At 36.7% G+C, this 27,759-nt stretch overlaps 1 protein-coding gene and 1 non-coding gene across 16 annotated transcripts in view; both read left to right on the forward strand.

Moving 5' to 3' along the window:
* CHD9 (chromodomain helicase DNA binding protein 9) overlaps positions 1-21,558 on the forward strand; it is a 295,589-nt gene extending 274,031 nt beyond the window's left edge. For 8 of the 15 annotated variants that reach the window (XM_030924812.1, XM_030924809.1, XM_030924818.1 and 5 more), the window contains 7 exons: positions 958-1,230; positions 1,996-2,164; positions 7,798-7,937; positions 8,884-9,105; positions 12,276-12,404; positions 15,572-15,676; positions 18,055-21,555. In XM_030924812.1, coding sequence (XP_030780672.1) covers positions 958-1,230; positions 1,996-2,164; positions 7,798-7,937; positions 8,884-9,105; positions 12,276-12,404; positions 15,572-15,676; positions 18,055-18,939 — 1,923 coding nt within the window. In that variant the 3' untranslated portion in view covers positions 18,940-21,555. Of the gene's footprint in view, positions 1-957; positions 1,231-1,995; positions 2,165-7,797; positions 7,938-8,883; positions 9,106-12,275; positions 12,405-15,571; positions 15,677-18,054 lie in introns of all 15 variants that reach the window. The other 7 variants (XM_030924817.1, XM_030924816.1, XM_010358197.2 and 4 more) reach the window with 4 other exon arrangements.
* Positions 21,559-26,133: 4,575 nt separating this feature from the next.
* LOC115895361 lies at positions 26,134-26,236 on the forward strand. The gene has a single exon (XR_004055562.1). It is a non-coding gene; the product is annotated as a small nucleolar RNA U13 (small nucleolar RNA).
* The last annotated feature ends 1,523 nt before the right edge of the window (positions 26,237-27,759 follow it).

Below are 27,759 nucleotides of genomic sequence, written 5' to 3' on the forward strand. Positions count from 1 at the left end.
AAAAGTTCATTTAAATACATGTACATTCAGTGGAAGAAGAAAGATTGGATTAATAAAATTTTTCTTCCTTTTTTTTTTTTTTTTGAGTCTCGCTCTGTCGCCCAAGCTGGCTTGCAGTGGCACGATCTTGGCTCACTGCAACCTCCACCTCCCAGGTTCATGCAATTCTCCTGCCTCAGCCTCCCAAGTAGCTGAGATTACAGGCATCCACCACCCTGCCTGGCTAATTTTTGTATTTTTAGTAGAGACAGGGTTTCACCATGTTGGCCAGGATGGTCTCGAACTCCTGACCTCAAATGATCCGCCCGCCTCAGCCTCCCAAAGTGCTGAGATTACAGGTGTGAGCCAGTGTGCCCGACCAATTTGTCTTCCATTATGTGACTAGACTAGTGCTGGAATACTTAACTTTAAGAATGAGATTGGAAATGGGAGAATGGAGGGCTTTTCTCCTCTTCTGTTGTTAGGTTGTTTGAACTTTTTATTAGGAGTTTCTATTACTTTTTAATTATAACAACAAACATAAAACTATCTTTGTGGTATAATTTTTTGTCTGTCTGTTTTTGAGACACGGTCTCACTCTGTCACCCAGGCTGGAGTATAGTGGCACAATTTTTTAATTTTTTTGCAGAGACGGGGTTTTGCTATGCTGCCCAGGCTGGTCTCAGTCTCCTGGCTTCAAGCAGTCCTCCCACCTTGGCCTCCCAAAGTGCTGGGATTACAGACAGGTGTGAGCCACCACGCCTGCTTATGGTATAATATTTTTGAACTTCACCAAAGGGAATCTGTACTCAAATAACTTGTTGCAGAATTGTAATATATATATGTGAGAATATATATGCATAGCACATACACATATATTGAACTAGGGTTAAATCCATAAAGACTCTTGAGCTATTTGATCTCCAAAATTCTGATCTAATTATTAAAATTATACTTTGATGTTGCACGCTTTTCTAGGATCGTGTGATGATCAATAGGTTGGACAGTATTTGTCAAACAGTTCTGAAAGGAAAGTGGCCTTCAGCTAGAAGAAATTACGATGCTAACACAGTGGCTTCTTTCTATACCACAAAACTGCTGGACAGCCCTGGAGCAGCTACAGAATACAGCGAGCCCAGTGTACCCACTCCCCCAGGTGCCGGTGTTAAAGAAGAACATGATCAGTCAACACAGATGTCAAAGGTGAAGAAGCATGTACGAGAAAAGGAGTTTACAGTGAAAATCAAAGACGTATGTGTATTTTTATTGCCCTAGGGGCCTGATTGCGATTGCGGTGTGCAGCATGCTTTTCCTGCAAATGGCTGCCTGCTCTTACTCTTCCTTCCTTCACATACCTGTTTCTTGGTATTTGGATTATTTTCTTTATGATATCCAGGTTATTAAACTTGAATGTTCTACTAGAGGGATCGTCATTAAATAATGCTTTTCTCCTTATGCTTCTGAAAATAGTTCTAATCAAAATGCTTTCTTAAACAGTGTGACAATTTCTAATTGTTTCGGTTCTTTTATATAGTATTTAAATGATATGTCAGTGTACTTTCTGTTTTAAACATTTAGCATGCCCTGTTAATCAGTAATGTTTCATTTTTTAATAATTTTTGAAGCTTAACTTCCTGCTGTCTAAAACATAGGTAATGTCCTCCAAAATGTCATATGACTAATGTACATAGAGATGTATGTCTAAAGTTGAAAATGTTACAATGTACTAGTCACATGTAAAACCTTGTTTTGCTCAGAAAAATGTGTAGAGTACTTGTATTTTTTTCATTCAAGATAGAAAATTTGGTGTTATTATAGAAATTGATTTAAAATGTTTTTATTTGATTTATGAATAAGAAATGAACTTCTTTGATGTTTCAGGATTTTTACTTCATTTTTTTCCTCAGTAAAAAATTTTTTTCTTCAGTAAAAAAAAAAAAATTCCTCTTAATACCCTGCAGTAAGATTTTTTTTTTTAAACAGTTTTCTGTCTTAATAATGGTATTTATTTAACAGGAAGGTGGTTTGAAATTGACATTTCAGAAGCAAGGGCTTGCTCAGAAAAGACCATTTGATGGTGAAGATGGTGCTCTGGGGCAGCAACAGTACCTCACTCGGCTTCGAGAGCTTCAAAATGCATCAGAGACCAGCCTCGTCAATTTCCCAAAATCCATACCAGTATCAGGTGAATATGCAAGTAATAATTGTCTTATGAAATATTTTCTGTCATGTCCAAATCTTTTATAGATGCTTGTAACAAAAATTTATTTTTCCTTCGTTGCTGCCTCTTAAGCCTATAAAGTAATCAATATAATTTTAAATCTTAATAAATATTTTTTGGAAGTTTTAACATGACATTTTAAAGCATAAAGGGCAGTTTTCATTTTGGGGCCTTGAGTAGTTGGGTGGGACCATCATTTTGTCAAGTTGCTTCATACAAGTAAAAGTTCAAACTGCATTTCAGTATCACAGATTAATGGTGATTGGTAGAAGAAGTTAAAAGAGAAGTTTTAAAAAGACTTTAGAAATTGTACAGTCCAGGCATCTACAGGATACAGGTGTTGTTTATGACTAATCCCTAAAAGGTAATCATTCATCCTCATGGAATACTTATAGAAACAAGGTTCCTTAATTAGCCCTTTTTATTGTTGGGCAGCTCAAATTGTCAGAAAATTCCTCTATTTGGAAGTAAATTTTGCCTCCTATAGGATCTTGTTAATTATCGAAGTTCTATCTTTAAAAGGCAATGCATAATTAACCTAATCCTGTGTCTACATGATAAATTTTAGCATTTTGAAAGCAGTTATCAGATCTCCCCTCCAAACTGTCTTTCTTCTAATCTTTTGGCAATTTGAATCAACAAATATTTATTAAATACCTAATTGATGCCATGTGCTGTGTACTCTGTAGGCATTGAGGAATACATTAGACATTGGTTTTAGTTTTTGTTTTGTTTTGGATTTCTGTAGAGATAGTGTCTCACTATATTGCCTAGGCTGATCGCGAACTCCTGATCTCAAACAGTCCTCCCACCTGGCCTCCCAAAGCTCTGAGATTATAGGCATGAGCCACCACGCCCAGCCTGTTTTTGTTTTATCTTAGTACTTTAATTTATCTGTGTTATTCTAAAAGTGTGATGTCAAGAACCGAGAATGAAAATTAAAAAAAAAAAAAATTGAGAGGCTGGGCGCAGTGGCTCACACCTATAATCCCAGCACTTTGAGAGGCCGAGGAGGGCAGATCACAAGGTCAGGAGATCGAGACCATCCTGGCTAACACGGTGAAACCCCGTCTCTACTAAAACTACAAAATTTAGCTGGGCGTGGTGGCGGGCGCCTGTAGTCCCAGCTCTTAGGGAGGCTGAGGCAGGAGAATGGCGTGAACCTGGGAGGCAGAGCTTGCAGTGAGCCAAGATTGTGCCACTGTACTCCAGCCTGGGTGACAGAGCAAGACTCCGTCTTAAAAAAAAAAAAAAAAAAAAATTGAGAATGATACTCAAGATCAGCTGAGTCTTAATGTGTGGACCACAACATACTGATCTCCTAAAGTACTAGTTGTCAATTCAAGCAGATGAGTGTCTTGAATTTCCTTTATACCTTCTTTGTGCATAAAGCTAAACACTGTACTTCAGTATTCTAAGTCTAGTTGCCAAGCAATACATGCTGTATTATGAGTGTTGTCTTGAATTGATCACTATTTCCAAATGCTGCTATTACCACTTCTTAAATTATAAATTAGTTTAGCTTCATCAGCATCAGTTTGGTCTCTTGTGGATTCATTAACCATTCAATGTAATTCTCCAATTAGTAGACCTTTAGACATGTATGAATTACAGTTCAAATATGAATCAGCAATGCCTCTATTACTGAAGAATAAATCCCCCAAATTATGCTTTACAATTACAGTCACCCAAGTTATGCCTTACAGTTAACAATTTTGTTATCAAGGAGCCTTTTTCTTTTTTCCACCAGAAAATGGTAACAAATGGGGAAGATAAGCTATGGGCTCTTTTGCCCAACTTAAGTGGGGCTTAATAATACCACTACTCTTACTGTTTAAAACTCCACTATAAAGTGAGATTGATACTTCTATTGCCTGAACATTTTATTGCTATTGCAGCTGAAGATTGTATAGCCTTTGCCTCTAAGTAATTCTTTGGTAAATAATACTGTTTTTAATAATATCAATAGTAGGAGTCTGGCATGGTGGCACATGCCTATAATCCCAGAACTTTGGGAGGCCGAGGCAGGTGGATCACCTGAGGGTCAGGAGTTCAAGACCAGCCTAATTGACCTGGTGAAACCCTGTCTCTACTAAATACAAAAAAAAAAAAAAAGCTAAGCTTGGTGGCGCATGCCTGGATTCCCAGCTACTCAGGAGGCTGAGGCAGGAGAACCCCTTGAATCCGGGAGGCGGAGGTTGCAGTGAGCCAAGATTGGGCCATTGCACTCCAGCCTGGGCAACAAGAGCGAAACTCTGTCTCAAAAACAATAATAATAATAATATCAATAGTAATTATGCCAAGTGTGGTGGCTCACACCTGTAATCCCAGGACTTAAGGAGGCTGAGGCAGGAGGATTGCTTGAGTCCAGGAGTTCAAGACCAATCCTGGCAACATAGCAAGACCCATCTCTGAAAAAAATTTAAAAGTTAGCTGGGTATGGTGGTATGCCCCTGTAGTTCTAGCTACTTGGGAAGCTAAGGTGGAAGGATCACTTGATCTCAGGAGGAATACCTGAGCCATGGTTGTGCCACTGCACTCCTAGGTGACAGAGCAAGACCCTATCTCAAAGAAAAAAAATAATAACAATAAAGTAACATGACTTTTGTGGCTATACAAAATATTTAAAACCTCAAGTATTCATCCTAGATACAGTTATTATCTAAGCATTTTATCTCATCCATCTTAATAATTGCAAATATGAAACCTAGATCTTTCTTCCTATGTTACTTTTGGGAAATCTGTTAACATTTTTGAGCCTTACTTTTCCTGTTTGTGAAATGAAGGGTGTGGGGATGAGAGAGATGATATTGTTAGATGGATTAAATAAAATAATATATATATATAGTGGCCAATAAAGAGCTTGGCACACAATGGGATGCCAAACAGATGTTAAAATTTGGTACTCATAGGTTTTAGAATTAGATGTTTAACAGATGCTATTATTACAATTCTTCATTTTCCAAAGGCTGTGCCTTTTGTATTCTTGTGTAATTACCCCCTGGAAACCCTTGAGTAAAGATACCAGATGTAATGTAATTTCATTAATGAAGGAGAGTAAAATAGCATAGATTATAACAAGAAGACAAAACTGAAGAGCTCATTCCAAAAACTACCTGGAATAGTGAATAGAGGATGGCAGAACCAAGCAACCTGGGGTTTTTAATTCTGTCATTTACTGGATATTGTGACATTGAGCAAGTGGGTTAATGTTTCCATCTCATTTATAAAATGAGCTTAATAATCCCTCTCTATTTCTGTTTTGTTTTTGATGATTTGAGATAGCATTTCTAAAGCTTAGTACAGTATCTGGCACTTAAGCATTCAATACAAAGAAGCTATTTTTAAAATAGTGTTATATGCATCTAAAATAAAGACAACACAGACTTCAAAGTTGAATCTTACATTTGGATTCTGGCTTAAATGAATTGCTAATGTTTATTAAAATCAGCCTCAGAAATAAGTCAGGGTAGTATATAATTAAAATGAAGAGTTAATCAAATAGAATATGTTTGTAAATGTACACTTTGGTAGAAACCAGATGTTTTTTCCATAGATAATTATATTAAGTACTTCTGGTTTTTATATAGTACAGGGATTACACTAAAGGTAAAGTAAAAGAAATGTAAGACACTATCTCCTCCTTTTAGTTGATTAGTAGACAAGACACGCACATTAAAATATTAGACAATACATTCAATATTTTGCTACATAGAACATTATAGTTAATAAACGCTGGAAAAGGGGAAAGTCATTGCTTTCTGGAAGCTTAGCCAGAGTCCTGTAGAAGAGGTGGGATTGAACAGGATTTGATAAGAGGACAACTAAATAATTGTCTTTCTAGAAAATAGGGTTGTTAGAAGGGGTAAAAGAAGGGCAGGGAATAGCATGAAACAGACTGGATGTCAGGAAAATGGTGTGATTTTGTGATGAGACCTTGCTAGTGTGTAAATTCTTACTGGGACAGATGTGTAGATCAAATCTTGCTTAGGAAAGCTGAATCTTAAGTTATGGAAAGCATCAGAAACAGACCTAGGACAGGGGTCAGAGGTTGAGAATCATGTTGATTCAAAGCAGTTCGTTTGTGTTAGAATAGGAAGACATGAGAAGTATGAAACAGAATGGTACTTACCATATGAACTAAGTACCTTTTTGAAATTGAGATGGGAGGAAGGTTATGACTTCTGCGAAGTTACACAGCTCCCCAGAAGGCAACACCTTATTCAGGAATACACAAGACTTCCTCAATAAATTATCCTTGAATGATTGAAAATGCATTTTTCGTTATAAACATGTAAACTATTTTAAACAAGCATCTCACCTTTAATAGTATGTCCTTTTAATAAGAGAATTCAAGATTATGTACTCTTTAAGAAAAAGTATTTTATTCATCTTTAAACCATCATACTGCCTAGTACATAGCTACTTAATAAAATATCTATTAGAAAAATTGATGAATGCACAGAACTGCTTCATTCATACCCCTTACAGACATTTTTGTTGAGTGCCTACTGAAATGAGAGAAGTCAGTTTAATTTGGTGACTAAAAAGTTACTTATATCTTAAAGAAAATACCTTAAGTAGGTTGGGGCAGGAATGGACTATGGGAAATCGAAGAACTATTTACTCATGAAAAAAAGAAGCACAAGAGAGATCAGTCTTTTAAAAGTTTTAACGTTATAAAATAGACAGTGTTTTTTTTTCTGAGACAGAGTCTCATTCTGTTGCCCAGGCTGGAGTGCAGTGGCGTGATCTCGGCTCACAGCAACCTCCGCCTCCCGGATTCAAGTGATTATTGTGCCTCAGCCTCCCAAGTAGCTTGTATTACAGGTGCCCGCCACCACGCCCAGCTGATTTTTGTATTTTTAGTAGAGACATGGTTTTGCCGTGTTGGCCAAGCTGGTCTTGAACTCCTGACCTCAGGTGATCCACCCACCTTGGTCTTCCAAAGTTCTGGGATTACAGGCATGAGCCACTATGCCCGGCCAAAAGTTAAACATTTGTTTGTTTGAGTTAGGCCATATTTTTAAGTTTAGAAAAATCTGGCTGGGTACAGTGGCTCACTTGGGAGGCTGAGGCAGAAGAATGGCGTGAACCCGGGAGGCGGAGCTTGCAGTGAGCCGAGATCATGCCACTGCACTCCAGCCTGGGCGACACAGCGAGACTCTGTCTCAAGAAAAAAAAAAAAAGAATGATGTAGAAAAAGATATTTGGCACAAAAAGCAGAGACAAATGATTAAAAAAAAAAAAGCTTTTGAAATTATAGGAACTAACGGGTTCAAAGAAAGGGGAAATGTTATCTTAGGAAAATGTTATCCTAGGAAAAAGGCATGCTTCCTTCTCCAAGGAAGGAAGAGAAGATGTGTAAATATCGGGAAAAAAAATAGAGAAGACCGGTCAAAAATTGAAAGAGGCCTAGGTTGTAATTCTTCAGGTTTTTAAATGAGAAGTGGGGATGATATTTTTAGTCCAAAAGTTTCTACATTAAAGATGTATAAAATAAGAACTAACACTTACATATATTTAGGAAAGGGATTACTTTCAATTTGTTTAAGAACTAAATTTGTGTCACCATTTTGCATTTTTAATTCAATTAGGTACTTCCATTCAACCAACCCTTGGTGCCAATGGTGTGATATTAGACAACCAGCCTATAGTCAAAAAAAGGCGAGGAAGGAGGAAGAATGTAGAAGGTGTTGACATCTTCTTTTTTAACAGAAGTAAACCACCTAATCATGTAAGTAAAGCAGTACTTGAAAACTGACCCAGGCCGGGCGCGGTGGCTCAAGCCTGTAATCCCAGCACTTTGGGAGGCCGAGACGGGCGGATCACGAGGTCAGGAGATCAAGACCATCCTGGCTAACATGGTGAAACCCCGTCTCTACTAAAAATACAAAAAACTAGCCGGGCGACCTGGCGGGCGCCTGTAGTCCCAGCTACTCGGGAGGCTGAGGCAGGAGAATGGCGTGAACCCGGGAGGTGGAGCTAGCAGTGAGCTGAGATCCGGCCACTGCACTCCAGCCTAGGTGACACAGCGAGACTCCGTCTCAAAAAAAAAAAAAAAAAAAAAGAAAACTGACCCTTGGGTTCAAAATTCAGTACTAGTAAATATACATATTATTGTTTTGTGAATATTTTATAGACTATTAATAAGAAAATTAGGGCTGGGCGCCGTGGCTCAAGCCTGTAATCCCAGCACTTTGGGAGGCCGAGACGGGCGGATCACGAGGTCAGGAGATCAAGACCATCCTGGCTAACACGGTGAAACCCCGTCTCTACTAAAAAATACAAAAAATTAGCCGGGCGAGGTGGCGGGCACCTGTAGTCCCAGCTACTTGGGAGGCTGAGGCAGGAGAATGGCGTAAACCCGGGAGACGGAGCTTGCAGTGAGCTGAGATCCGGCCACTGCACTCCAGCCTGGGCGACAGAGCGAGACTCCATCTCAAAAAAAAAAGAAAGAAAGAAAGAAAGAAAGAAAGAAAATTAGAAGTATGCCATATAGTTTTAGATGATATCTTAGAATCTTAGCACTGTCCAAGAGTGATAAAAATTTTAAGTTTAAAAGATTTAGCAGAATTTTTAGCAACAACTTATTTTTTCTCTTCAAAAATAATTACTTTATTGAATCAGTATTAGAATGATAAAGTATGGAAATAAAGATTCCATTTGGTGTTTTTTTACAGGTTTCTTTAGGCTTAACCTCCTCACAGATCTCCACAGGGATAAATCCAGCATTATCCTACACTCAGCCTCAAGGAATTCCTGATACAGAAAGTCCAGTTCCAGTTATTAATCTTAAAGATGGAACAAGACTTGCAGGAGATGATGCACCAAAGAGAAAGGATTTGGAAAAATGGCTTAAGGAGCACCCAGGTTATGTGGAAGATTTGGGAGCTTTTATTCCTGTAGGTGACACCTTAAAACTCTTGTTATATTTTATTGCTATGAATTGTCAGATCTATCATGATGAAGCATAAATTCTCATCCACTTATGCTAAATATGTGCTCTGCCTAAGACCTAGGAGAATTAGCAGGAAAAAATAATTACCATCCTTCCCATGATACAATACAATGTTATTTTCCATTTTTCCGTTCTGCATTCAATGAGTATTTAATAATAAAAATTACTTCCAATATAGAGAACCATGTTAGACCCAGTGAAGGCTGCTAAGGTACAAAACTTCCAATCCTTTCTTGAGCAGTTTATTTTAAAATAATAATGATTATAGTAAACGTGTATTGAAACTTAACTATGTACCTGCAGTTATGCTGACATACTTATGCACACAACATGCATTACCTCATTTAACACAATAACTTGATTATGTGGCATTGTTATAACTGTTTTTTGTTTTTTTGAGAGAGTCTCGCATTGTCACCTAGGCTGGAGTACAGTGACATGATCTCGGCTCACTTCAACCTCTGCCTCCCAGATGCAAGCGATTCTCCCACCTCAGTCTCCCGAGTAGCTGGGACCACATGCCCAGCACACCACCATGCCCAGCTAACTTTTGTATTTTTCATAGAAACATGGTTTCACCATGTTGGCCAGGCTGGTCTCGAACTCCTGGCCTCAAGCAATCCACCTGCCTCAGCCTCCCAAAGTGCTAGGAATAAAGGCATGAACCACTGCACCCAGCCTGTAACTGTTTTTTAAATGAAATTAAGACACTAAAGTTTTAAGTAAATTGTCCAAGTCCACTGAGCAAACAAACTCTTAAATCCAGACTCCAAACTACTCCTCTTAAGCTCTTCTTCAAGCTATGAGTATATCTTCTATGCCTCTCCAGATGCACAGTGAGTTTATGTTAATCAAAGATGAGGCTGGGCATGGTGGCTCATGGCTGTAATCCTAGCACTTTGGGAGGCCGAAATGGGCAAATCACTTGAGTTCAGGAGTTTGAGAACAGCCTGCTCACAGGCCACCACATCGTTAATTTTTTCAGTTTTTATTTTGTAGAGACAGGCTCTCACTATCTTGCTCAGGCTGGTCTCAAACTCCTGGCTCAAGCGATCCTCCCACCTCAACCTCACAAAGTGTTGAGATTACAGGTGTGAGCCACCACACCTGGCTAAATATTGCAATTCTAAAAATAATGGGAATCCTGAGTTGAACACTGTAACTTCTTAACATGTTGAAGATAACATTCATTTATTTATTCAGTTAACAATTTTTTATTGAGTGATTAGAATGTACTACTTACTATTTTAAAAGATTGAGGATATAGCAGTAAACAATATAAAATCTTTGCCCTTATACCTATACTCTAGACTCTGAAGAATTCCCACACCTTTCTCTTTATCACTGCAAAAGGGCCTTTATTAACTTTTTAACTTTGTATATCCATTCATCATTTTACCTGCAAATATTTTATCATAATATTTTATATTACTTTATTGTAAAGATTTTGAAAACATATTCTTAAGGGCAGCATTTCTTACTCTAAAGATTATAAGATGTAATTTGTTGGCTTTCCCAAGGAAAAGCATTTTCCTATGTAAAAATCACCTTAATGATTTCTTGGATCTCACACTCTGTTGTAATATTTCTGTAGCTAAATAATTACAACATGGTGGAGAGTATACTATAATAAAGGTATGTATAAAGTCTCATGGGAACAGATGTAAGAAAAATTAACTCTGCCTAGGCAGAGTAGTTTCTGAAGAAAGATAAAGAAAATAGAGCTGATATTCGTCTGGTGGATGAAAAAAGAGTAAGTAGGCATTGACGAGGTTAACACAAGAGGAGGATGTTCTAGGAATATAGAATTACTAAGAAGATGGCCAGGTGTGGTGGCTCACGCCTGTAATCCTAGCACTTTGCGAGGCCGAGGCGGGCAGATCACCTGAAGTCAGGAGTTCAAGACCAACTGGCCAACATGGTACCCCATCTCTACTAAAAATACACAAATCAGCTGGGCATGGTGGCGGGTGCCTGTAGTCCAGCTGCTCGAGAGGCTGAGGCAGGAGAATCTCTTGAACCGGGAGGCAGAGGTTGCCGTGAGCCAAGAGCAAAACTCCATCTCAAAAAAAAAAAAAAAAAGAAAAGAGGATATGACTGTAAGGCATATTCATAAAACAGTGATTAGTTTAATATTCCAGAGTATGTGGAGGAGTGAGTAGGGTAATAGTAAATGAACAATGAACAGAAGAGGTGAATTGAATAGGTTTAGGCCATGATGGGACTGGTATGCTAAGCTGAAGAATTTGAGCGTTGGTTTCCTGAAAATATTTTTAATTGGCTGGAAATACCTGCAAAATTAAGCCCTGTTTTGTTAATAGTTATATAGAGAAGTAGCATGGTTTGATGGGATGAGTTTTTATTTTTATTGCTAGATATGAGTTGTTGGGTTTTTGTTTGTTTTTGTTTTGAGACAGGGCCTCACTTTGTGCCCAGGCTGGAGTGCAGTGGCACATTCATGGCTCACTGAAGCCTTAACCTCCCATGCCCAAGCAGTCCTCCCATCTCAGCCCCCACAAATACTTGGGACTATAGGCATACACCACCATGGCCAGCTAATTTTTTGATTTTTTGTAGAGACAGGTTCTCGCCATATTGCCCGGGCTTAACTTTTTTAACGTATAATTTGAAGAAAAGATTGATGTGATACTTTTTGTTACAATAATGTTTGGCCAGGCACCATGGCTCACATCTGTAATCCCAGCACTTTGGGAGTCCAGGACAGGAAGATAGCTTGAGCCCAGGAGTTCAAGATCAGCCTGGGCAACGTGGCAAAACTTTCATCTCTACAAAAAATAAAAAACATTAGCCACGCATGGTGGCACACAGCTGTGGTCCCAGCGACTTGAGAGACTGAGGTGTGAGGATCACTTGAGCCTGGGATGTCAAGGCTGCAGTGAGCTGGGATCACACCACTATTCTCCAGCCTGGGCAACAGAGCAAGACCCTGTCTCAAAAAAAATAAATAAATAAATAAAAAGTTTAGGTATTTTAAAAATGTAAATAACCAAAAGGTAAATGCTATTAAATTTCTTGGATCAGCTCATTTTAATATCTTGAATTGTTTTGCACAGTTAAAGACTTTAAAGATATGTCTTTATCTATATATTTTAGAGAATGCAGCTTCATGAGGGAAGGCCCAAACAAAAAAGACACCGTTGCAGAAACCCCAATAAACTAGATGTGAATAGTCTCACTGGAGAAGAACGTGTTCAACTGATTAACAGAAGAAATGCTAGAAAGGTATTTTAATGTTTTTTTCTTAATCTTTTTTATTGATTTCAATATTTAAGAGATCTCCAGAACACCTTATTTCATTATTCAGTAGTGTTTTCTAATAGACCTGGAAATGAGTTGAATCTCAGATTCTGAGGGAAGACATGCAGTATAATTTTATGCAGTCTAATTTCAAATCTCACTTCATTAGCTAAGCTATTACATGAAATAAGCAAGTCATTTAACACATCTATGCCTAAGCAGTGCCATTGCATATAGTTTTACACTCATACAAGGGTACTACATCAAAAGCAGTCATTCTCACCAGGGGTAGTTTCACCTCTCAAGGAATATTTGGCAGTGTCTGGAGACATCTTTGGTAACCACAAGGAGAGGATACTACTGGTATCTAGTGGGTAGAAGCCAGAGAAGCTGCTAAACCTCCTACAGTACATAGGACAACCCCCACAATACCAATTTACAATGTCTGTACTGTAAAGTTGAGAAATTCTCATCTAAGAAGACACCATTCACATAGCCGCCATACATTTATTTATTTATCACTGCAGTTTTCTGTCAGATGACCTTAACATGTCTTTTTCTATCAAAATCAGCATATTACATAATTTCTGATTGATGAAAACAGAATATCTTAAAGGTACCTTGTAGACTAATGCCACCTTTGTGGCTTATCTTCTTTTACTGAATGATGAATGATAGAGTGGAGATTTTTCAGAAATAGACTTACATAGATTTCTTGTTTTATGTTTGGATTAATATGTTTCTCTTTTACCTCACAAAATAAACAATAGAAACTTGTGACACTGTTTTGTATATGTATAGCTTTGACACACTTTTTTAATTCCGATGAGCAAGCAACAAAATAAATAGAAAAGAAAAAATGGCGTCAGTGTAAGAACATCACATTTCTCATTGCGTTATTTTTCTCATACACTAAATTATGTTACATAGGTCTGGTTGTGATTTACTGTCTGTTAAATGCACTCACTGTTAGGATAAAAATACCCAAAAACATTTGAATTTCTCGTAAGAAATATTGGAATTAGAAGAAAACTATTTTAAAATAACAGTTGTTTTAATATTGTTGGGTACACCAACTCTTTAAAGTTAATGTTAATTTTTCCCACAAGTTCGTAGAGACAGCGTATTCAGCTTTTGTTAGTATTTTAAAGTATGGCATACATGTCTTAAGGAAAGAACAAGGTGACATTTCAGTAGCATTTTACTTAAATTTGTGCTTGTGTAGATTTTGTTACAAATCCTTCTACTTCATCTTATACCAAAAATTCACATTGCTAAATATTAGGAATGAGTTTGTCTTAGCCAATTTTAAGGAAATGAAACAATTTGAATTTTTACTTGTTAGGTTTGATATTAAACATTCTAAATTTTATTTTTAATTGTTATAATTTCATGAGAGGTTTGTTCATGTTCCTTAATTTGTAGAGTTCCTAATTGTCTTGAGTCTCTCGGGTACAGGCTTAAGGATTGATGAGTTATTAAGGAAAAGAATCTACCTGCTAAATCCCCATAAACCCCCAAGAGGGCCTCCATTTTCAGTAGAAGCTTAATGAAGGAGATAATAAAAAAGAGAAGACAACAGAATTACAGAGACTAAGTAAATATACTTATTTCCTTAAATGTACTTATTTAAATATATAAATAAATATAAGGAGCCGGGGGTGTGGTGGTACACACCTGTAGTCCCAGCTACTCAGGAAGCTCAGGAGGGATGATTGTTTGAGCCCAGGAGCTCAAGGCTGCAGTGAACTATGATCACGCCACTGCATTCCAGCCTGGGCAACAGAGTGAGACCTTAAAAAAATGTGAGTGAGTCTCTTTAAAAAAAAAAAGAAGAAATAAATACCGTATAAGAATACTTATGTCGGGTGCAGTGCTCGGGCCTATAATGACAGCACTTTGGGAGGCCAAGGTGGGTGGATCACCTGAGGTCAGCAGTTCAAGACCAGCCTGGTTCAATATGGTGAAACCCCATCTCTACTAAAAATACAAAAATTAGCCAGGCATGGTGGTGAGCACCTATAATCCCAGCTACTCAGGAGGCCGAGGCAGGAGAATTGCTTGAACTTGAAAGGTGGAGGTTGCAGTGAACCAAGTACGTGCCACTGCACTCCAGCCTGAGCGACAGAGTGAGATGCTGTCTCAAAAAACAAAAAAATACTTGTAGGTAACATAACTGATCATATTAAACCCTGTCTGTATCCTATCAAGATATAGTATTTAATCATTCAAAGTGGTATAGAAGAAGAAATTATTCAAGAAATGTCTTTAGTCTCTAAAGGGACATTAACATTAAATTGGTAGGTAAAAATCATTTCTCCAAATGTAATGTTTTTCATTTAAATTTCAGAATACTATTTTGTCTCAGTGTCATATTACATTTTTTTCCAAATTATTTACTTATGATTGGTTAATTATACTTCACATATGAAAGATATGTATAATTTTATACTTTTAGGGTGTCAATATATATAATCGATAACAGTATTGGTTTCTGAGACCTAGGTTTGTATCCTGGCTCTAACATGTACTAGCTAACTTTAGGCAAGTTATATAAATTCTCTGAGGCTCAGTTCCTTCGTTTGAAAAACAGAAATAATACTATCTCCAAAGGAGGTAGTGAGAACTAAAATAAATTATACATTTAAAGTACTTAGCACAATACTTGGCATATAATAACTTATGTTTATTATGTGACAGGCATTATGCTAAGGCACTTGAATTGTCTCATTTTATCTTTATAAAACCCTATGAGGGAAGTATTATTGTTATCCCCATTTTACAGATCAGAAAATTGAGGCTGAAAGAAATTTACTGATTTGCTCAAGTTCACATAGCTGGTAAGTCTAACTCTAGAGGGTGTACTTTTAACTAGGCTATACTGCCTGTCTAGCATGGTAGTTATTCATTTTACTATTCTAGTTATTCTACTTAAAATATTTAAAATTTACATTATCACATGTTTATATATTACATCAGTAGTCCATATGGGTCATGGTGGCCCTTTTTAATATAATCATAAAGATTATCTAAGGTGGTTCAAAAAATATGTATTTTAAGGAAATAAACTCTGTAGCGCATAGAATAAAAGCAAGCAAGAGTTTTCTGTGTAATAGTGTTTTAGTATTTAACAATCTGTTTCTAATTTGCAGGTTGGAGGTGCATTTGCTCCCCCTTTGAAAGATTTATGTAGATTCCTAAAAGAAAATTCAGAATATGGAGTAGCTCCTGAATGGGGAGATGTTGTTAAGCAATCTGTGAGTATTTTATGAATACTAACTTATACATTATTTTCAAATTAGGTGCCATTCAATTATATCTTAGATTAATTATAATTAATAAAATATTCCATGAACTTGTGAGAGCATTTTTTCAGTTCTCAATTTTTATTTTGCAGTACACGTTGCAAATTTCTCAGATGCTTCTCAGGTTAGAACAGAGAATCAATAAATAATGATTTGTTTTTACATTAACCTCTAAGATACCATTTGAATGATGCCACAAAGAGTAATCAAATATATGAGCAAATATATAAGGATAATTGAAAATAAACTAATAGTTCATTAAGATTCTGGAAAACTGTGCAATTTTTTTTTCTTTTTTTTTTTTTAAGACAGGATCTCTCTCTGTTGCCCAGGCTGGAGTGCAGTGGTACAATCTTGGCTCACTTCAACCTTTGCCTCCTGGGTTCAAGTGATTCTTATGCCTCAGCCTCCCAAGTAACTGGGACAACAGGTGCCACCAACACACCTGGCTAATTTTTTTATTTTTAGTAGAGATGATATTTCGCCATGTTGGCCAGGCTGGTCTTGAACCCCTGGCCTCAAGTGATCCACCCACCTCAGCCTCCCACTGTGCTAGGATTACAGGCCTAAGCCACCATTCCCAGCCTAGGCAACTATTTTAAAAACTATATCTTAGGCCTAGTGCAGTGGCTCACCCCTGTAATTCCAGCACTTTGGGAGGCCGAGGCGGGTGGATTACCTGAGGTCAGGAGTTCAAGACCAGCTGGCCAACACAGAGAAACCCTGTCTCTACTAAAAATACAAAAATTAGCCAGGCATGGTGTTGTGCACCTGTAGTCCCAGCTAAGGCTGAGGCAGGACAATCACTTGAACCCAGGAGGCAGAGGTTGCAGTGAGCCAATATTGCACCACTGCATTCCAGCTTGGGCAACAGAGGCAAGACTCCATCTCAAAAATAAATAAATAAATAAAATAAATTAGATCTTAGAAGAACATCTAAAAGGAGTAAAAGTTCACAGTATATTAAAAGCAGTAGTATTTAAGCTCTTGGGATAGTAAAGCCTACACATATGCTAATGGTCAATAATTAATAGGTATTATTCTTACAGGTCTCCAAATGGAAAGGGCAGGCTATAAAACTAAGTTCGGTGTGATTCTACTTTTTTGTTTCAGAAAGGGAGGTGGGGGGAATTATAGAATGTGTATAATTGCACAAGGAAAAAATAGAACACATACTGAAGTGTTAGCCATGGTTATCTCTGAATGATGAGTTGATGGATGATTTTTTTTTTTTAATTTTTTGTTGTGTTTTCTGCAGTGAACCCTGATGCCTTTGTAAAGAGAAAAAATAAGTTGATTCAATTCAAAACAAAATTAAACAATAGGCGAATGAGTCTTGTCTTAAACCACTATCTAGAACTGCACTGTCACAAACAGTAGCCCCTCAGTAGCCACAAATAGGCACATGTGGCTGTTGAGTACTTGAAATGTGAATTAACATTAACTGTAAAATACACAGTGGTTTTGGATTTTGAAGACTTTGTTGGAAAAAAAGAATGTAAAGTATCTCAATTTCTATAGATTACATATTGAAGTGACAATATTTGGATTATGTTCTATTAAATAGACTGTGTTACTAAAATTAATGTCACCTATTTCTGTTTTACATATTTTAAATGTGTCTCCTATAAAATTTTAAGTTACCTATATGGCTTACATTATATTTCTATTAGATAGTGCTGGTCCAGGGATTCTAAACTCCTAAAACTTCTGAGAGTTCTGGGACCCAGAAAATCATGGGAGAATTACATGAAAGTAGCATAGATTGTTCTCTGTTGTCCTGGACTTTATGGTTCCCAATCTGCAAGTGCTACTGCAGGTGATCTTACCCCCTTTGAGTATCCTTTTGAGCATGGCTCTATCTCCTTTATTCCCAAAGTGGCAGCAAAATAATTCATATGAAGCATCTTACTTTAACCTTTCACTTTCTCTATTCCTTCTTTATTGTTCTTTCCAGTTAGAAGGGAGCCACTTCTTTGGTCTTCTAGAACAAGCGATGATGTGAAACATGTAAGGGTTATGGAAGTACCCATGAAACAATTTTTTTGAACCTTGTATTTTCTAGAATTATACTACAATCTTATGTTTTACAGGATGGAGGAAGGCTAAAGACCTCTTTACTCACTTACTCTGTGATAAAATGAAAAGTGGAAGAGCTGTTTGAAGCTACCACTTATATAAAATTAGGTTATTGCTATTATAATTGATTATTTAATATCAGTACAGAATAAATTTACAAATAATTGCCTTTTTTCATGGTTATTTGTGTGATAAGCTAATAGCTCTTTATTCTCATGTAGGGATTATTAATGAATATATATTTCTTCCAGGGATTTCTTCCAGAAAGCATGTATGAACGTATTCTCACTGGTCCCGTGGTGAGAGAGGAAGTAAGCAGGCGGGGGAGACGGCCTAAAAGTGGAATTGCAAAGGCCACAGCAGCAGCAGCAGCTGCTGCATCTGCCACCAGTGTTTCAGGCAATCCTTTGTTAGCCAATGGATTACTTCCAGGTGTGGATCTCACAACTCTTCAGGCCTTACAACAAAACCTACAAAACTTGCAGTCACTGCAAGTAACTGCAGGGTTGATGGGAATGCCTACTGGCCTTTCTTCTGGAGGAGAAGCTAAAAACATGGCTGCTATGTTCCCCATGCTGCTGTCAGGAATGGCTGGATTACCAAATCTATTGGGCATGGGAGGACTCCTGACAAAGCCTACGGAATCTGGGACAGAAGACAAAAAGGGAAGTGACTCTAAGGAGTCAGAAGGAAAAAAAGAAAGGACAGAGAGCCAAAGTTCAGAGAATGGTGGAGAAAACTCTGTGTCAAGTTCTCCTTCCACGTCCTCTACTGCTGCATTAAATACAGCTGCAGCTGCCAACCCATTAGCTCTTAACCCACTATTACTATCTAATATACTTTATCCAGGGATGCTTCTCACTCCAGGCCTTAATCTTCATATTCCAACTTTGTCCCAGTCCAATACTTTTGATGTACAAAACAAAAACAAAAATAGTGACTTAGGCTCGTCTAAGTCTGTAGAAGTAAAGGAAGAAGATTCCAGAATTAAAGATCAGGAAGACAAAGGAGGAACTGAACCAAGTCCTCTCAATGAAAACAGCACAGATGAGGGTTCAGAGAAAGCTGATGCTTCATCTGGATCTGATAGTACATCATCGTCATCTGAGGATTCAGATTCTAGTAATGAAGACTGATTCCCAGACTCTGCACTTAAAATATGAATGAACTGATTTTGGATTTTTTCTTTAATAGTTAATTGTAAATACCCGAGTGTTGAGTGCATCAATAACTTACTGACCGAACATTTCAGTTATTTGTTTAGAAGTGCAAACTGCTTTCAGAGACGTTTTGCATGTAATATTTCTTAAGATTCATAAGTTTCTGAACTCGTATGTACTATCAAATACATAAAGGTGTAAAATTACAACAAAAGGCATTATAATTTTGTTGGGGGTTAATTTTATGAAAATTATGCTCAATAAGAGTTGTATATTTAATATATTTGCAGTGAACACAGAATACTTTATGCATATTACTGATTTAATTTGAATATAGTTTTACAGCCTCCTTGACACCTATAATTTACAGATCAAAACTCAGCAATAATTTGGGCAGCTAATGAATGTCATGAAAGCTGTAGAATCTACATCACCATCCATTGCTTTAATTACATGAAAATGCTCTAGTGTTGTGATGCACTGCTGATGTTTCCAATTCAGGTACAAGTATGTTTTAAAGAAGAAATAAGTTTCCCAATCAGCCAATTTAACTGGCTACCTGTTACCTCAGCTGAGTTAGTTTAGGAAGTTTACATTCGTTTCTAATTCTATACTTGTTTTCAGGGGTTTTTTAAACACATCCTATATATCATGTTAATCTGGCAAGAAATATGACTTGCTTTTTGCTGAGCTTAATTCAGATATCAGTAAAATTAAGTCATAAAATAATCATGTGTCATGTGACTTTGGCACCCTATAGACATACTTAGTTTTAACTTTTCAAAGTTTGGCCTCCTATTAGAAATAATCATGTCTCAGATGAGTAATGTCTGTTTCCAGGGTTCAGAAAAGGCAAACTCATGAAATGCCACTGAAAAGAACTTTCAACACAGCATACTTCATGTAAAAGAAATTGTTTGTTTGCTTTCTTTGTGTAGATTTCTATTTGTGTTTTATGTCATGGAAATATTCCAGAATTAACAGATAATAGTGGTAAAGTAATATGCAGATAGTCTAAATTCATTTTGAGTTTCTAGGTGTAAGCAGACAATGTTGCCCAGAATCAGTGTTGGGTTATCAGTTTATATTAAATATACTGAGTTGCCCATTTTGAAAATGCACTTTGAATAATCTCAAAAAGACGTACAAGTTATACCTACAAACCACAAAAGTGAAGCCCAAGGCTTCTGTTCAATTTCATAGAATGCTTTACCATGTAAAATTTGTCTGATATTTGATTTGTGATACAATTTCTCCTACTAAAGCTGCTATTATTCTGACAAGGTAGAGGTCCAGGTTCACCTTCATATATCATACATATTTAAAACAATTAGTACTGAATTGGACATAAAAATATTGACATTCTAAGGAGAGATATATGTTAGCATTTTTCTGGTACTCAAGTAAGTTAGTGGTAAAGTCTGCAAGGGTGTAAATTTAGGGGGAAAAAGTATCCCAGTTCTCTCCTGCAGAAAAAATACTTTCAGTATGTTTTGATAGAACTGTTGCTTTGTCATGAGTTAAGCAATTGTATCAGGTTTTCCAAGACCTTTACCAGTAAATTATGTTTCTGTATGTAAAATAACCCCTTATTAGAGAGACAGTGTTATATGTATTTACAAAATTATATAAGTTCCATTGGGATTGTATTGATTTTGTATTTTCCCAAAATAGTACTTTGAATTGATAGTCCTTTATGCAATGTCTTAGCAATAGTCTCTATGATGCCCATCCAGGAGAAGTGGGTAGTAATTCTTCATCATGAAAATGATATATTACATATTTAGTATCTTCCCTTTGCAGTATTGCACTTTTGTTTAACTAGAATACACCTGAGATAGCCAAAGTTTTTCAAACAGTTAACTTAGTTTGCCAGTGAAGTATTTCAACACCAACCACATTTCCCTTCCTCCCTCTAATTCTACCCACATGATCTTTATTCCTTCCTTTCCCCAATTTAAAAAAAAAAAAAAAAAGGAAAAAAAAATCTCTAGATCTTGTCACTAAAATCTAATTTATATCAAATTTATGAGAGAAAGTATTTTCCTAATTATGGTCAAATAAATTTGGTTAACATCCTAGTGATTCTCTTTCTATGTAATAAGGCAATTACAGTTTTCAAAGCATTAAGTCTAACATAACTTTAAACATTCTCTTAGGTTTCAAGACACTTCTATTTAATATTCATTGGGGAAAAGTTGTCCAGCTATCAGCTAAGAAAACACATGCAAATATGGTTGTGTAAAGTTAAGGGTTATAAGGAAAAAAAAATCAGTAGAATTACATAATACTAAAGTTGCAGTTGAAAGGATATCCAAGTATGTGTTGGTAGTTACTAAAGGAATTATAGCTGTTATTGCCTTGTATTTATAGACCTTGTTTCAGGTTTTATGATTCAAGTCTTAGTCCAATCTTTCTTTTGGACATTTGCAATATTTACCAGTTGTGTTTTGTGTAGTCTAAATTTGCTTTCTGTAGTTGAGCAAACGTCTTAAAAAGTCATTTGTAATTTATTAAATTACTTTCTATGATGTTCTATAGAGCAAATGGAAGTTTAATTATTTTTTATTAAACATATTCTTTGACTACCCATGATGTCAGCCTCTGTACATGAGAATACTTTTTAAAATTGAATTTTATATAGAATTTATCTTATTCTAGTTACAAAAGACACCATAGTTGTAAATCTTTAAAAGGAAAATATACCTTGGAAGAATTTTTAAAACAAAAATTGGCTATAATTTTATCCACAGTATTTTAAATGCTGTCAATTTTTCATTTTGATTTAATTTTATTAATATTGTTCATTGTTGATATTGGTGGTTGCGAAAAAAGAAAAAGCTGCTTCTTGGGCATTCAAATTATTAAACCCCAATTTTGCAGCCCAATCTCAACCTCATGCTGAACCTTAAGTATTATTTTCTTAAGTTTTTGGACTTTTAAAAAATTCAGAAATACTCAGAGATATACCTCACCTCTTTAAAGAAGTCCATTTTGGAAATCAATAATTATTTTTTTCCTTTAGTCTTAAGAGTGTTTCCTAACTCATTGCCATTGTTGGTAGTGTTCTTTGTAAACATTAAAGAAAATAGTTTTTCCTCTTATTTACAAAACTAAAACAGTGGAATCTCATACTCATTTAACCTGAACACATTCAACTACACTTTCATGTTTAGAAAACCTTGTCTTCATTTTTGTACAACATAACATATAAACACAAACCAACTGCTTCATCTAGTACTCACCCAGAGAAACAGTAGTCTGTTCCAGTGTTGGAGGAAGAATTGCCTATGTTGGACGTTTTTGAGAAGAGATACAATGTATAAAATGATGTATTCTGTTGTTTTGTGAGCTATATGAGAGAAAAGAGTGAATTTTTTTTTTAAAGATAAGGTCTTGCTCTGCCTCACCTAGGGTGGAGTGCAGTGGTGCTATCACAGCCCACTGCATCCTTGACCTGTTGGGCTCAAGCAATCCTCCCACCTCAGCCTCCTGAGTAGCTGAGAATACAGCATGCATCACCATAGCCAGCTAATTTTTCTATTTTTTGTAGAGATGGGGTTTTGCCATGTTCCCCAGGCTGATCTCAAACTCCTGGGCTCAAGCAGTCCACCCATCTCGGCCTCCCAAAGTGCTGGGATTACAGGCATGAGCCACCACACCCAGCCAAGTATGATTTTTGACTACACATAATATTCACTTTATACAATAAACTTAGAACTTAATCTCTACATAAGCTATTTACTTTAAAATTCAGAAAAGCACAAAAATATTTAAATCATCCATAAACTAAAACTACCCAGAGATAAACATTGTCAGTAATATACTCAATCTTCTGTATATCTATGTAATTTACAGGTAGTGGGTTGAGTAGTGTCATTCAGAAACTAATGTCAACCTAGAACCTGAGAATGTGGCCTTACTTTGGAAATCGGGTCTTGGCAAATGTAATTAGTTGTAGTCATGCAGGATTAGGGTGGGCCGTAAATCCAATGACTAGTGTCTTTAGAAGAAGAGCAGAAGATACTCAGAAACACTGGGAAGGCAGCTTTGTGATAAAGGAGACCAGAGGGATGTTCCTACAACTAGGGAACACCAAGGATTGCCAGCAACCACCGGAAGCTAGGAGAGAGGTAAGAAGCATTCTCCTTCATAGCTTCCAGAAAGAACCAACATTGCCAACACCTTGATTTGGGGTTTCTAACCTGAACTGTAAGAATAAATTTCTGTTGTTTTAAGTCACCTAGTTTGTGGTAATTTGTCAGGGCAGCCCTAGGAAACTGATAGCTTTTCATATTAACTCAATGTTTCATGCTACATAATTTCTACCTGCTGTAGACTTTGAAAAAGAAGAAAAAAAAACTTGGTGCACTGCCCTTAGTATACTGATCTATGTCAAATAAGAATCCTGCAATGTAATTTTTAATACATAGTATTGAATCATACAGATGTAATTTATTTAATCATTACTTTAAAATGGACATTTGGGGCCGGGCGCGGTGGCTCAAGCCTGTAATCCCAGCACTTTGGGAGGCCGAGACGGGCGGATCACGAGGTCAGGAGATCGAGACCATCCTGGCTAACACGGTGAAACCCTGTCTCTACTAAAAAAATACAAAAAACTAGCCGGGCGAGGTGGCGGGCGCCTGTAGTCCCAGCTACTCCGGAGGCTGAGCCAGGAGAATGGCATAAACTCGGGAGGCGGAGCTTGCAGTGAGCTGAGATCCGGCCACTGCACTCTAGCCCGGGCGACAGAGCAAGACTCCGTCTCAAAAAAAAATAAAATAAAATAAAATAAAATAAAATGGACATTTGGGTTTATGTAGACATTTTTGCATCCATCCCTAAATAATTTGCTTAATTCCTAGAACTGAAAATACTTCTCTGTTTTTAAGGATTTCAGCTTATGTTGCCACGTTTTATAATGAAGCTACTAGTAGCTATTTATACTAACATTAGAAGCATACTTTTTTTGCATGCTCACTCCCAAATCTTTACCAATGCTGTGTATTGTCTTTTTAAATAATCTTTGCCAAATTAATAGGCATAAATTACATTTTGATCTTTAAAATTAACTTATTGTTCTTTTTTCTTAGCTAAAAAAAGACATGCATATTATAAAAAATCCAAAGGGAGAGGGGAAGCACAAAGTAAAACCCCCATAATGCTGAAATTCAGAGATAATCATTAACCTTTGGGTAATTTTTCTTTGTATATACATAATATATATTTTAATAACAATGGAGTTATACCATACATACTATTTGTAACTACTTTTTTCATTGACTATATCATGACTATCTTTCCATGTCATTAAAGACTCTTCCACAACATTATTAAGGGCTTTCTAATATTCCAATATATAGATGTATTATAATTTAATACCCAATTATTAAACATTTAGATATATAATATTTCAGTTTGGGGCTATTAAGGTGTTTGTAGTTAAATATTTGCATATATTTATGACTCTTTCATTAAATATTTAGGCAGGAAATAGTTGTGTTTGAGTCTTAGAACCAGTAAGATTGTTCTATTTTATACCGCAACAGCAAAGCGAACAGGATATGTAGGATGCCTGCATTTATAATTAATTTAAATATACATTATGAATTATTCAGTTCATGTATATCATATATATGCATGATATATCACAGGCATTTTTTTCCTGTTTTGCATATTATGCAAACAGTAGATATAAGAAAACTGACTTTACTAATACCAGATAAATAGACTTTAAAACAAAAGAAAATTGCTAGAAATAAACATTTTATAATGATAGAAAAGGCCAATCTACCAGGAAAATATCACAATTATAAACATATATGCACCTAACAACAAAGCTGCACAATTCATGAAGCAAAAACTAACACAGTTGAAAGAAGAAATATACAATAAAACAAGAATAGTTGGAGACTTCAATATATCCTTTAGATAATGGATAATGTAACTTTCAATAATGGATAGAGCAACTAGGCAAAGAGTCAACAAGAAAACAGAAGACTTGAACAACACTGTAAACCACCTAAACCTAAAAGACATCTATTAAGCATTCCACTTAACAATAAAGGAATAGACATATTTCTAAAGCACACATGGAACATTTTTTAGGATGGACTATATGAAAGACCATAAAACAAATCTGAAATGTAAAAGGTTGAATCGTACAAAGTATGTTTTCCAAGCACAATAGAATAAAATTAGAATTCAATAATGAAGCTTAGAAATTCACAGTTATGTGGAAATTAAACAATATACTCTTGAATAACAAATGGGTCAAAGAAGAAATCTCAGGGGAAATTAGAAAACATCTTGAGAAGAATTAAAACAACATTGCAAAACATGAGATGCAACCAAAGCAGTGCACAGTGGGAAATCTATGTTAAGGAAAAAAGTCTCAAATCAACCTGACTTTCCACCTTAAGAAACTACAAAAAGAAGATCAATCTAAACACAAAACAAGCCAAAGTAAGGAAACAATAAAGATTTGAACAGTAATTACACAGAATAGAAAACAATAGAGAAAATAATAACAAAAGTTGATCATTTTTGAAAAAATCAATGCTATGGTTTGACTGTGTTCCTCAAATTCATATGTCGATTGGAGGTGAGGCCTTTGGAAAGTAATTAGGATTAGATAAGGTCATCAGGATGGGGCCCCCATGATAGGACTGATGGGTTTATAAGACTAGAGAGACCTAAGCTGACATAGCTGACATGTTCTTGCCCTCTTGCCATGTTATGAAGCAACAAGAAGACCCTGATCAGATGCCAGTGTGATGCTCTTAAACTTCCCAGCCTCCACACCTACAAGACATAAATTTCTTTTGTTATAAATTAACCATTCTGTGGTATTTTGTATAGTAACAGAAAATGGACTAAGGTAATCAACAAAGTGACAAAACTTCAGACTGATCAACAATAAGAAAAGACTCAAATTACTTGAATCAAAAATGAAAGAAGAGACATTCCTACTGACCTTACAGGAACATAAAGGATCATGAGGGAATATTATGAACAAGTGAATGCCAACAGATTAGATAACCTAGATGAAATGAACAAATTCCTAGAAAGACGCTACTGAAATTAAGTCAAAAAGAAATACAAAGTCTGAATAGAATTACAGTAAGTAAAGAGATTTAATTACTAATTAAAAGCAAGCTTCCCTTGAACCTTTTGTAGTTTATGAGCCTGATGATTGGGTGTTCACACATATATGTGACATGTGACCCCTTGAACCTTGTTACCACGTGGGCGCATTACCCATCTGACATGAAAAAAAAGCAGCTTCCCGTAAAGAAAATCTGTGTCTTCACTGGAGAAAAAGTTAACACCTATTCACGAACTCCTGTAAAAAAAAGAAACAGGAAGTGCTCCCCTACTTGTTTTATGAGGTCAATATTACCCTGATACCAAAAGTAGACAAAGACATTGCAAAACAACTGCTGTCCAACATTCCTTGGCTATAGGCTCAAACAAAATGCCGGCAAACTGAATCCAGCAGCATATGAAAAGGACTATACATCACAGCCAAGCTGGATTTATTCAAGAAATGCAAGGTTGATCGATGTATGAGAATTAATCAATGTGATATTAATAGAATAGAAAACACATGATTACCTCAACAGACGCAGAAAAATAATTCACAAAATCCAGTACCCTTTCATGATTAAAAAATAGAAAAAAAATTCAACAACTAGAATTAGAAGACAATTTCCTCAACCTGATAAAAGACATCTATGTAAAACCCACAACAAATACCATCCTTAATGGTGAAAGACTGAATATTTTCTCCTAAGTCAAGAACAAGACAAAGATGTTCAATCCTGCTACCTTTATTCAACATTCTTTTGAACGTTCTGCCCAGGACAATAAGGCAAGGAAAAGAAAAAAAGACATGCAGATGGGAAAAGGAAGTAAAAATATATCTGTTTCAGATGATATGATCTTGTATATAGAAAATCTTAAGGAATGTACTAAAAAAACAGAAAACATTATTACTAGAGAACTAATAAACAAGCTTAGCAAGGTTGCTGAATATTACAGCAATATACAAATATCCATCGTATTCCCAGCTGGCTTCTTTGCAGAAATTGACCATTGTATCCTAAAATTCACATGGAAATACAAGGGAGTCAGAAATAGACAAAACAATTTTTTAAAAAGAACAAAGTTGGAGTAGTCACACTTCCTGATTTCAAAACTTACTGCGGGTGGGGGGGGGGGGCGGGGAGTCGGAGCAAGATGGCCGAATAGGAACAGCTCTAGTCTCCAACTCCCAGCGTGAGCAACACAGAAGACCAGTGATTTCTGCATTTTCAACTGAGGTACTGGGGTCATCTCACTGGGGAGTGCCAGACAATTGGTGCTGGTCAGCTGCTGCAGCCTGACCAGCGAGAGCTGAAGCAGGGGGAGGCATCGCCTCACCTGGGAAGCACAAGGGGGAAGGGAATCCCTTTTCCTAGCCAGGAGAACTGAGACACACAACACCTGGAAAATCGGGTAATTCCCACCCCAATACTGCGCTTTAAGCAAAGGGGCACACCAGGAGATTATACCCACATCTGGCCGGGAGGGTCCCACGGCCACGGAGCCTCCCTCATTGCTAGCACAGCAGTCTGCGATCTAACCGAAATGGCAGCAGCGAGGCTGGGGGAGGGGCGCCCGCCATTGCTGAGGCTTAAGTAGGTAAACAAAGCCACTGGGAAGCTCGAACTGGGTGGAGCTCACAGCAGCTCAAGGAAACCTGCCTGTCTCTGTAGACTCCACCTCTGGGGCCAGGCCACAGCTAAACAA

Source organism: Rhinopithecus roxellana, chromosome 20 (genome assembly GCF_007565055.1).
Source record: "Rhinopithecus roxellana isolate Shanxi Qingling chromosome 20, ASM756505v1, whole genome shotgun sequence".
NCBI lineage: Eukaryota > Metazoa > Chordata > Mammalia > Primates > Cercopithecidae > Rhinopithecus > Rhinopithecus roxellana.